A 12,298-nucleotide genomic window follows, 5' to 3' on the forward strand; every position below is an offset into this window, starting at 1 on the left:
GTGTATACCTGTAATCCTAGATACATGGGAGGCTGAGGCAGGAGGATTGCTTGAGCCCAGGAGGTCAAGGCTGCAGTGAGCCATAATCATGCTACTGCGCTCCAGCCTGGGTGATAGAGTTAGACCTGAATTCAAAATAGATAAATAAAAGTGCCAACTAAAAAAAAGCCTGTCTTTTAGGCAGGGTGAAAGTTTTATCATAGTAGGCTGTCAATGAACAGCCCTTAATTTAAAATTCTGCAACTGAAAAATGGAGGACATAAGAAAAGTCATTTACAAAATTATAAAAATACATTAGAAATAGATCAAGGAAAACAGATTTTAAAGGAATTGATATTCTTGTGTTTTAAAAGAATACCCATATGACAGTCTTTTATTGGGTGGAGTTACTACAGGCTTGAAAATAACTGTTTACTTTTCATGAAGAAAAGAACTAGATAAAAGCGGTCTAGCCTCTCTGATAAAGCTGTGATCTGGAGAAACAGGCGGTCTCATAGCCAAACTAGATGAAGAGGCTTCAACCAACTAATCCCTGAGAGGAAACAATTCTAAAGTTTTCTAGGAGGACAGGGTAAATGATGCAAAGCATTCCAGTGACTTCTGGAAGACGGAAGCATCCAGTTCTTCCTGACAGAGTCCCTCCCTCTTCATTTGGGACTCTTCCTCCCCAGCCACCCTTCTTTCCAACGCCCACCTCCTTCTGCCCCTCTCTTTCCCCTAATTTCCACCTCAGATTTCCAGTGGGTTCATTAGAAACAGTCCAACTTCATTCAAAATAATAATGTTGAAATCACCCACCAAGTTTTTTTTTTCCTAATTAAATTGCTGCTGCAGTGAATTGATTAATCTGATTTTTTGTTTTTTTTTTTTTTAAGACAGTCTTGCTCTGTCACCCAGGCTGGAGTGCAGCGGTACCCTCTTGGCTCACTGCAGCCTCCATCTCCCAGGTTCAAGAAATTCTCCTGTCTCAGCCTCCTGAGTAGCTGGGATTACAGGCGTGCACCACCACGTCCAGCTAATTTTTGTATTTTTAGTAGAGACGGAGTTTTACCATATTGCCCAGGCTGGTCTCGAATTCTTGACCTCGGATGATCCCCCCACCTCGGCCTCCCAAAGTATTGTGATTACAGGCATGAGCCACTGCACCAACTCTAATCTGATTATTTTTGTGAAAGACTTCAGGTAAAACACAGCATACACAGTGATCAGTCTCAGCTAGCACACTTAGAGAAGGCTGGCAATAGCAATGAGTGTAGTTTCCATTTTCTAATTGATTGCTATGTGCCAGGCAGGGCTGCAGAGCTTTTTATACCTTATCTAATCCAACTCTCATAATAACCCTCTGAGGGAGGTCCTACTTATTAGTTCCATTTGACAGTTGATGAAACATGGCACAAACTTATAGCCTAAGACAGGGGTCAGCGAACTGTGGCTAGTGGTCAAACAAGACTCTAAGGAGGGACTGGCACGTGCAGGCCCTGTAAGTCACAGTGTATGTGGTTGCTTTTGAGCTTCAATGGCAGAGTTGATCAGTTGTGACCAAGACCTTAGGGCCTGTAAGTCTGAAACTATTCAGTATCTGGCCTTGCCTAGAAAAAGGCTCACCAACCCCTAGTGTAGAGCACAGCTGATTCATGAATAGAGAAAAAGGCAAGAACATCTGACAGCTTTACAAAGAACTTACCCTGAAATTTTCTGAGAAAAAATAATTCCATCTCTATCTGTGTTTTTTTTTTTGAGATGGAGTCTCACTCTGTCGCCCAGGCTGGAGTGCAGTGGTGTGATCTCAGCTCACTGCAACCTGCACCCCCGGTTTCAAATGATTCTCCTGCCTCAGCCTCCTGACTAGCACACCACCACACCTGGCTGATTTTTGTATTTTCAATAGAGGCAGGGTTTCACCAACTTGGCCAGGCTGGTCTTGAACTCCTGACTTCATTATCCACTCACCTTAGCCTCCCAAAGTGCTGGGATTACAGGCATGAACCACCACGCCTGGCCTGTTTTCTTTCAATCATCTCTTACCTGTTTCTTCTCACCTAAGGTTTATCAACCAGCCTCAGGAAAAAAATTAAAGTGTTTATGGAATACCAGTTCAGTAATTAAAGGTTTCTCTCCGTAAGATAAGTTTTGATTAGGTGGAAAAGTTTCCAAGAAAGAAAGGAGAAAAAAAAAAAAAGCATAGACCAAAGAGAGCTTTAATAACCACGTTTCCTGAGAGGCTGTACAATTTTTTGGCTGTTTTATGGGTATTTCTTCTCAAGTACAAATGACATCATTGTTGAAATTTTTTGAAAACAGGCCTGCTGTATTCTACATTTGATACCACATATTGTTTTAGTTGACCATCAATTGACTTTTCTATTTTTACCGGGAAGGTACATCATAACTATTTTTAGCAGACAGGGTCTGCTTCTATCATTGCTGATCACACATGGTCATGCTTTAGAATTCTTTTTCTAAAGCTATGAGAGTGTATTTGAAGGAGAGAACGTGCTCATTGTCAATATCTTACTGTTCTCTGAAACATACTCTAGAGTCAACGTTTAGAACAGCAAACAGGTACCAGCCAATGAAAGAATCTGGTGTATTACCAAGCAACAAGGCAGGCGTAGCTTTATAATATATAAATTCACCCTTGAGATAGTAATATTTTTAACTATAATTGACAGTGAGTTAACATCTGAGCTTCTCTGATAATTCTTGCTTTATCCTTTAAAAAAGGACCCAGAAATCAAAATCAAATAGCTGAATTTCCAGAGGATGTGACCTGGCACATAAGCTGAGCTCAATTCACATGAAATAATTTGCGCAAGTAATTTATAATTATAATAACTTATGCAAACTAATTTATATAGGATTACTCTCTGTAAAAGTGAACCTCTAGAGGCTGGGCATCGTGGCTCACACTTGTAATCCTAGCACTCTGGGAGGCCAAGGCAGGTGGATCATGAGGTCAGGACTTCAAGACCAGCCTGGCCAATATGGTGAAACCCCGCCTCTACTAAAAATACAAAAAAAAACCTAGCCGGGCATGGTGGCTCACGCCTGTAGTCCCAGCTACTTGGGAGGCTGAGGCAGGAGAATCGCTTGAACCCGGAAGGCAGAGGTTGCAGTGAGCCGAGATCTTGCCACTACACTCCAGCCTGGGCAACAGAGCGAGACTCCATCTCAAAATAAAAAAAGAAAAAAGTGAACAGAAAGGAGACATTGAGACAAGACAAAGTCCATGACTTTTCTCTTTCAATCCTTTTCCCAAACACCAACCAAACCAATACAGGAATAGCAAGAGAGCAGTGGCTGTAAACTTGTCTGCACATTAAAATCACTTGTGCATCTTCAACAATTCCACCACCCAAGCCACACCCAGGCCAATGAAATCACAGTTGCTGAGTGTGAGATTCAAGTCTCAGTAGTTTTGGAAGCGCCCAGACACCAGTAGAGAGTGGTGATTAAGGTAAGGACAGCTGAGGGGTTCAGTCATACACCTGACACTCATGCTCCAGGAGACCTGAGCCCTCCCCCATCCTCATCTGCCCCACTGTGAGTCACTCTGAGATCGTGGGTGTAGGATTTATTAACACATCATACTGGTATGAGCACAGTATCATCATTTTTGCTCCTCCCTCATAACTAATTTGTTAATGCAAATATTAAGAGGATGTTAACACAGTGAGTTACCGCCTTAGGTTTTCTCTTAAGTTACTCTCTCTTTAAACATTCACATCCCTTCTGCCTCTGAGAAGACATCCCCTACACCTGGCTTGGCTTTGCTGTTTCTTTTGCAAGCATATTTCTCCTGCCTGGCAAACATTAAAAGCAGAGTCTGCCTTACCTCGACGATGCTTTTTAAATCTTGCACGTAAGTCCTTTCGGTCTCCAGAATTTCCTGAACAACTCTATCCACATAGAGGAGCTTGGGGCTGGTGGCCGAGTCTGCGGTCGTCTTGGGTGCCCCGTTTGAGTCCACTTTCCATGGTGCCCTGGGCTGCCTTTCACTGCCCTCATCCACGTTCTGTTGCCCGGTGGCGGGGCTGTCCCTCTGCAGCTCGCTGCTGGAAAATGGCCTGGCCGGAATCAGCTCCAGTTTTATGGCCCCTGCTTCCTTATCCTGGTTAAACAAGCCCAAATGGCTATTTGAAACTAAGGTCATTCTGCTGCCGAAGGAACCGTGGCTGTCCCGGGAAGAGGCCGAGGACGACGTGGAACCGAAGCTTATGGGTCGGTCGCTGTCAGAGAGCTCCATGGTCTTCAGTTCTTGGGGGCAGGAATGCCTGGCTGTCGTGTTGGGATTGGGAACTTTAGTTACAGCTGATGGCACTTCAAGACGCAACTGGTGCCCATCTATATGCATTAAAGGAAACAAATGAAAAGGACAAGATAAGCAATTCTATCAAGCAGAGAGCTGAAAGGAAGTAAAATCCTAGTTCAAATAAATATAGTCAATAACAAAAAGGTGGCCAGTTATAGAAGGGAATACAAAGGTACCCGTGGTGGAGTGAGATGCAAAATCAGTGTTTCCGAAGCATCATCTGGGTGCCTGTTAGAATTGCAGAGTCTCGGGTTCTGATCTGGACCTGCTGAACTTGAATCTGCACTTTAATAAGATCCCAGAATGACTTACAAGCATTAAAATTTGAGAAACTCTACATCTGTTGTCTCAAAAGTGTGACCACCTGGAATGACTCCTATGCAAATTAGTCTAGATTCACGAAATTAAGGGCTCAGCGGTCAGGGCACCAGGAATCTATCACTTTAACAAGCACCACAAGTGATTCTTATGAACTTAAAAGGGACCCTATGTGATTCCTACGAATTTTTGAAAAACCTTGTTCTAGATTTTGAGTATTTCACCATAATTCCACAATATTTTAGGCTATCATCCTGGAGCCACCATCATTTGATTTAAATGATACTAGCAACTTTACATTTTACTTGCATACAGCATTAAAGAAAGTGTTACATAGATAGTAATTTTCTAATACTGGACAAGGAAAAGATATAGTCATACACAGCAGAATGATGTTTTAGTCAACAATGAACTTCAGGCCAGGTGCGGTGGCTCATGCCTGTAATCCCAGCACTTCAGGAGGCTGGGGTGGGCAGATCACTTGAAGCCAGGAGTTCAAGACCATCCTGGTCAACATGGCAAACTCTGTCACTACTAATACAAAAATTAGCTGGGCACAGTGGTGCACGTCTGTAATCCCAGCTACTAGGGAGGCTGAGGTACGACAATTGCTTGCACCTGGGAGGCAGAGGTTGCAGTGAGCTGAAATTGTGCCACTAAACTCCAGCCTGGGTGACAGAGCGACACTCTATCTCAAAACAGAACAACAAGCTGCATATATGACAGCTGTGAGAGCAATCTGCCGTACCATATGCCTAGGTGTGTAAAGGTCTATGCCATATAGGTTTGTGAAAGATACTCTGTGATGTGCATACAATGACAAAGTTGCCCTATCACACGTCTCAGAATGTCCCCCCCATGCTTAAGTGATGCATGACTGTATGAAGACCTACACCCCACTGAAAACTTACCCTCTCACCATAGCACTTCTCTAGATCACTTCCTAAAAACTGGCATTTCATCTGTGGCATACATGAAGTTATACTATTAGAGAGTATGTCTGATTAACTGCAACACTCTACAAGTACAGTTATAAAATCATATAATTATATGATGAATACAGGAACTAAATTATGAGAACAATTATGATAAAATGGAGCTGTCTTGTTCAGAGGAGGGCAAGAGGAAAAGCTATCCACAAAGTCAAAAGGTCACTGAATACCCGCAGCATTTAAATATCACGTTGGGCCCCAAAAGGACCCACAGGAAAACTAAATATTCAGAAGCTATTTGGGTAAAACACTCAAAATGCCAATCTTCCTCATTTGTAAGGCAGGGGTCAACATCCCCCCTGCCGCCCAATGCCCCACCACCAATATTGAGATTCCACATCTAAATTTGCTAGGTTACCTTACCACAGAAACATGTTTACAGGTTTCATTAGAAAAACGGAAGAGAGAAACTTATGTTTGGAAGGTTATAATGTGACAAACACAGTAAAAAAGAATACATAGTAACGATCGTTTTTCAATAGTCACGTAAATTTGGTTTGATTCTATAATAAAGATCATTAAACACTTGGTACTAATGTTTTTAGAATATAAAGAATCCATCAAGCCTGTTCTTCAACATACTGACTTTTTCTAGATAATTTATATTTATGACAAATATTAGTACTAACTTATGATGCAAATATTAAAGTTATGAAGATAAAATGAAAGAATTCCGAGTCAAGAAGGAATGCTAAGATGTGTGGAAAATGAGCAGTTTGTCTGCATAACCACTACCACATGCTAGAGTTTGCTGCAAATTTTTAAAGCTTTTGCAATATTCTTCCTCCTTGTTCTATAACAACTTCGTGGCCTATAAAACATGAATTGGTTATACTAGTTAGCATGCACTTGACCTAGAAAGCCCGATCCAACCTGAGTGTGGCAAAAATCCAAGCAGCAGTCATGCAATTAGGTACGCTTACAGTAAGGATGCTTGCTCACATTTGGGACTGGTGTTGAGAAAGTCATGGGCAGTCCAAAGTAGGAGCGGACACAACAGAGTTTTCTTTCCATTCGCATCCACCATCACCATGACCATCAGGCTGATCTCGCTGTAGGAAACGGACACTCGCTTGGGAAGTATCTGAAGATACTTTGAGATCCCAAGGGTCCAATGAGGCTAGGATACGGGACTAACCATAAGTTGGATGTACTCTGTAACAGGGGTGCAGTACCACTGGTCCACGGCCTGTCAGGAACCAGGCAGCACAGCATGAGGTGAGCAGTGGACAAGCGAGCATTACTGCCTCAGCTCAGCCTCCTGTCAGATCAGCAGCGGCATTAGATTCTCAAAGGAGTGTGAGCCCTACTGTGACCTACGCATGCCAGGGATCTAGGTTGCCCACTCCTCATGAGAATCTAATTCCTGATGATCTGAGGTGGAACCGTTTCATCCTGAAGCCATCCCCACTCCCCACGCCCACCACCTCAACCTACCCTTCATCCTTTGAAAAATTGTCTTCCACAAAACCAGTCCCTAGTGTCAAAAAACTTGAAAGGCCAAGACATCTGGAAGGGTCTACCCCCCATAGATCTGGACACACTGTCTCCAGGGCAAGTTCTGATTTTCTAACTGGATAAGAATCAATCTCTCCAGAACAGAAAACTGTCACACAGTTATGAAACCCTTGGCACTCACTACATTCATGATCAGGACTAGTGACAAACGGGCACAACAGAGACATATTTTCTTATCATCACTTCTTTTCTCTACTTACTTTCACTCCAAGTTATATAACCAATATTGGGATAGAAGGATTAAAGAGGGAAAAAAATTGCTTTTAGAAAAGTCTAGTTGGGCTGCTAGAAATGACAATGTTTTTAGAAATACTTTCAAAGGCTGGATGTGGTGGCTCATGCCTGTAATCCCAGCACTTTGGGAGGCTGAGGTGGGTGGATCACGAGGTCAAGAGTTCAAGACCAGCCTGGCCAAGATGGTGAAACCCCGTCTCTACTAAAAAAATATAAAAATTAGCTGGGTGCAGTGGCAGGCACCTGTAATTCCAGCTACTCAGGAGGCTGAGGCAGGAGAATGGCTTGAATTTGGGGAGGCAGAAGCTGAAGTGAGCTGAGATCGCACCACTGCACTCCAGCCTGGGCAATAGAGTGAGATTTTGTCTCAAAAAAAAAAAAAAAAAAAAAGAAATTCCAAAGGTGGGAAAGAGTGGGATATAAAACTCAGATTAATAGGGACCCCCTTCATGAGTAGATCTTAAATAGCAACATGGATTGGGCACTGCCACAGGGAAAGCTTCATATGTTCCAATACCAGTCCACATACAGTTGGCTGCCAACCAGGCACTTTCTAAAATAGACAATTTCAGAAGTTTGGTGTCCACAGTATTTAGCCAAGCTTACCACCCCAAACTAAAGACCTTCCAAAATTACCAATGACAGAAGTGAAACATTTAAAGTCAGGTCATATAATGGCATGTAATATGAGACCACACTTGCTAATGGATAACGTTTTTTATGGTGAATCATTGCTTAGAAGATAATTATAGTTTCCTCACATAAGAAAATGTACATCATAAAAACCGTCTAGCCTTGTTCTCACTTTCCTCAAAATAATTTTAAGATTTCCACCCTGTCTGGCCTATACTAATGCAACTCACCAATTATTAATATTTATCTCTAGAGCAGCGTTACTCCATACAGTAGCCAGTGGCCACATGGGGCTACTGAGAACTTGAAACACAGTCAGGCTGGGTGTGGTGGCTCATGCCTATAATCCCAGCACTTGGGGAGGCTGAGGCAGGTGGATCACTTGAGCTCAGGAGCTCGAGGCTGGCCTAGGCAACCTAGTAAAACCCCATCTTAAATACAAAAAATACAAAAATATAGCTGGGTGTGGTGGCATATGCCTCCAGCCCCAGCTACTTGGAGTCAAGACTGCAGTAAGCCATGATCGTGCCACTGCACTCCAGCCTGGGTGGCAAAGTGAGACTCTGACTCAAACAGAATAAACGTAGTCAGTCTGAATTGAGATGTAAGATACACACCAGATTTTCAGTGACTTAGTATGAAACTAAAAACATGAAATTAAATACCTCATTAATAATTTTTATATTGTGTACTGAAATAATATTTGGGAGTAGGTTAAATAAAATATCTCATTGAAATTATTTTCACTGGTTTCATTTTACTTTTTTTAGTTTAAATTTATGTGTATTTTTTGAAACAGGGTCTCACTCTGTCACCGAGGCTGGAATGCAGTGGCTCAATCATGGCTCACTCCTGGGTTCAAGTCATCCTCCCACCTCAGCCTCCTGGGTGGCTGGGACCATGCCACCACACCAGGCTAATTTTATTTTTAATTTTTGTAGAGATGAAGTCTTACCATGTTCCCTAGGCTGGTCTTGAATTCCTGGGCTTAAGTGATCCTTCGATCTTGGCCTCCCAAAGTGCTAAGATTATAGGCGTGAGTCACTGCCCCTGGCCTCATTTTACTTTTTTAAAATGTGGCTACTAGAAAATCAAAAATTATATAAGTTGTTCGTATATATTTTAGTCGGACAATGCTGATCTAGAAGTCTTCCAGATAATTACATTATTCCTAAAGATTTAAATTTACCTCCTTATCATTCTTTGTTCAAATAATAGTGAATGAAGAGATATATACAACTCAAAGTTTGCATTTTTGTTTTTTACACCACTTACTAATGCACAATATTATTTAAAGTTAGCAAAAACAGAGTTGGGAGGCCATTGCTGTGTAGCAGATATTGGGCTAACTGATTTTCCATAACAAACTGAAACATCCAGATAAAAAACTAGAGAGCAAGCAGCTTTTTCCTTTGCCTTGAGTGAAAGATGTTAGCAGGCTCTATTAGCATTTGGGTAATTTGCTGCTTTTCTTCTCAAAATTTCTGTCTGTTCCAAAATCCCAAACACAGGGCTAATAATATAAGAATTTCTAAGAACTTCTGGCCAAACCTTGCTAATGGCCTATATCAGGTGTATCTTTTGACCCTAAAATAAGCTGGTTCCACCCACCTTGAGGATTCTGATCAATCTCACCCTTGGCAAACCTGGAGGTGGTGGGGGTGGAAGTACCCATAAAGAACATTAGAAACTTACTGAGCCTCACGATGAGGAGCACCAGTTAGCCTAGAAGCCATCAAAATAAAATATTATTTTTGTGTGTGTGCCATCCTCCATAAAAGGAAAAGATGTCTGGACAGCTTCTACATAGCTAGGCTTTCATACATTTTCCTTCATGACAAACCCTCTAATTTTTTCTAGGTAAAAAAAACCCGAATTCCTTAGCTTTTCTTTTTTCGCTCTTCCAACTTCCGTTATTTTAATTGTTCTTTTTTGGAATATCATGCCAGAATCAAAAGCAATGCTTCTTGGCTCTGGTTTTTTAGGCTGATTTAGGTTTCATGCAGAACATTCTATGGCTTCTGGTGACCATATTTACATGGAGAAGGGGGACATTTGATGGGTCCCACAGCCTACAACTCCCAAGGAGACACTTAGGAGGCAAGACAGAAATTCTACTTACAGCAGGGACTGGGGGGTGATCAGGGTTTCCAAATTCTGCTCATTGCTATTCTACACATCAATTACCTAGTCTGAGTTCCTTGGCAAGACAATCATGGAAATCAAGAGAATGTGCTGTGCTCAATACCAATGAGTAGCTGAAATTATGTGGTTCCTTATTACACCTCCTGTGAATTACTCAAAGAAGGGAAGGCCACAGAAGGACTAAAGCATAAGGAAATAGTTACTCTATCAGCTAGAGATGTTCATTAAGTATACAGCGCAGTTTTGCCAGAGCCTCAATGTCATAAACAAGTGACTTAATGCTTTAAAAAAATGTTTAAGAGTCAAAGTTAAAAAATATACACATTTATATACTTCAAAGATGACACTAGGTATTTGAGGAGCATTCTTTCTCCCTCTACAACACAATATGGATTTTCACTTCGTAGTTTTCTAAAATATCAACTTGATTCCTGTTTAATGGTGGGGCCAGGACTAGAAATTCCACATTTTCTCTAGGGTTCAGCATGTTCAATTCAGGGAACGTGATTTTATTTGTAGTTATTTGGTGATAAAGGAACCAAGGAGTAAAAAAAAAATCTTGTTACCATGTTAATTTCTTAGGTTTGCCATGTAAATTTCTTAGTTTTTAACCATGTTACTATGATTACAGAAGATGTTAATGTTAGGGGAAGCTGGATGAAGGACATATAGGAACTCTGCACTGTCTCTGCAACTTTTTTTTACATTAAAAAAATTTTCAAAATAAATAGCTCAAAATGTTTTTAATTTTAAAAATGTATTTTACTGAGGTATGATTAAATATAAAAAGTTTTACATATTTAATGTATAAAACTTGATGATTTGGAGATAAATATACATGTGAACTATCACCACGATCTACGCCATGAACATAGCCATCACCTCTAAAAGTTTTCTTATGCCTCTTTATTATTATTAAATATTTCATAATAGCACCACTTAAGACCTACCACCTTAGCAGAATTTTAAGTATGCAATATAGTATTGTTATCTACAGGCACTATGCTGTGCAGTAGATCTCTTGGACTTACTCATCATGCATAGCTGAAAATTTGTCTCCTTTCACGATTACCTCCCTGTTTCTCCTTCTCCCTAGTCCCTGGCAACCACCATTCTAGTCTTTTCTTCTATGAGTTTGATTCTTTTGGATTCTTCATAAGAGTGGTGTCACATGGTATTTGCCCTTCTATGTCTGGTCTATTTCATTTAGCACAATAGCCTCCAGGTTCATCCATGCTGTCACAAGTGGCAGAATTTCCTTGTTTTTTTTATGGTCAGATAATTTTCGCATTGTGTGTATGTGCCACGTGTTCTTACATCACATGCAAAAAGAATAAAAGTAAACCCTCTCTTATACCATACGCAAAAATAAACTCAAAAAACAAAAAGACCTAAAAATAAGGCTAGAAACCATAAAACCTCTAGAAAATAAAAAAACAAAAGGGAGAAGAGTTTCATAACATTGGTCTTGAAAATAATTTTTTGGATATGACACCAAAACACAGGCGACAACAGCAAAAAGCAAAAACAGACAAGTGGTTAGAAAGCTTCTGCACAGCAAAGGAAGTAATCAACAGAGCAAGGAGATAACCTACAGAATGGGAGAAAATATTTGAAAACTATGCATCCCACAAGGCATTAAAGCACATATTTGTACAAGAAGATCAAAAATGGGAAAATATATTTTGCAAAAATATTCTCATTCAAACAGGAGGTGAGGGGTTGAATGAAGAGGAAAGATTCCTTCAAGTTGTAAAGTCAAATACTAAATACTCAGATCATTTACTGATTGATTTCTATATTAATTGCTATGGTATGAATGTCTGTGTCCTCCCAAATTCATATGTTGAAACTTAGTCATCAAGGTGATGGTATTAGGAGGCGGGGCTGTTGGGAGATGATTAGGGCATGAGGGCTCCACCCTCATGAATGGGATTTGTGTCCTTCTAAAAGAGGCCAGAGGGAGCTTGTTTGCCCCTTTTGCCACATGAGGACACACAGGAGGCACCATCTAGGAGGAACAAGCCCTCATCAGACACGCAATCTGTTGGTGCCTTGATCTTGGACTTTCCACTCTATAGAGTTGTAAGCAATCAATTTCTGTTCTTTATAAGTTAGTTACCCAGTTTAAGGCATTTTGTTACAG

At 40.9% G+C, this 12,298-nt stretch overlaps 1 protein-coding gene across 1 annotated transcript in view; it reads right to left on the reverse strand.

The window, feature by feature from the left end:
* The window catches only part of PLEKHG1 (pleckstrin homology and RhoGEF domain containing G1), a 157,092-nt gene that overhangs the window by 106,489 nt on the left and 38,305 nt on the right, over nucleotides 1-12,298 (reverse strand). Inside the window, exon 2 of the mRNA XM_032258801.1 lies at nucleotides 3,836-4,344. Coding sequence (XP_032114692.1) covers nucleotides 3,836-4,344 — 509 coding nt within the window. The remainder of the gene's footprint in view (nucleotides 1-3,835; nucleotides 4,345-12,298) is intronic.

The sequence above is a fragment of the Sapajus apella genome, unplaced genomic scaffold, assembly GCF_009761245.1.
Source record: "Sapajus apella isolate SASKATOON/1434 unplaced genomic scaffold, GSC_monkey_1.0 scaffold105, whole genome shotgun sequence".
NCBI classification, from domain to species: Eukaryota; Metazoa; Chordata; class Mammalia; order Primates; family Cebidae; genus Sapajus; species Sapajus apella.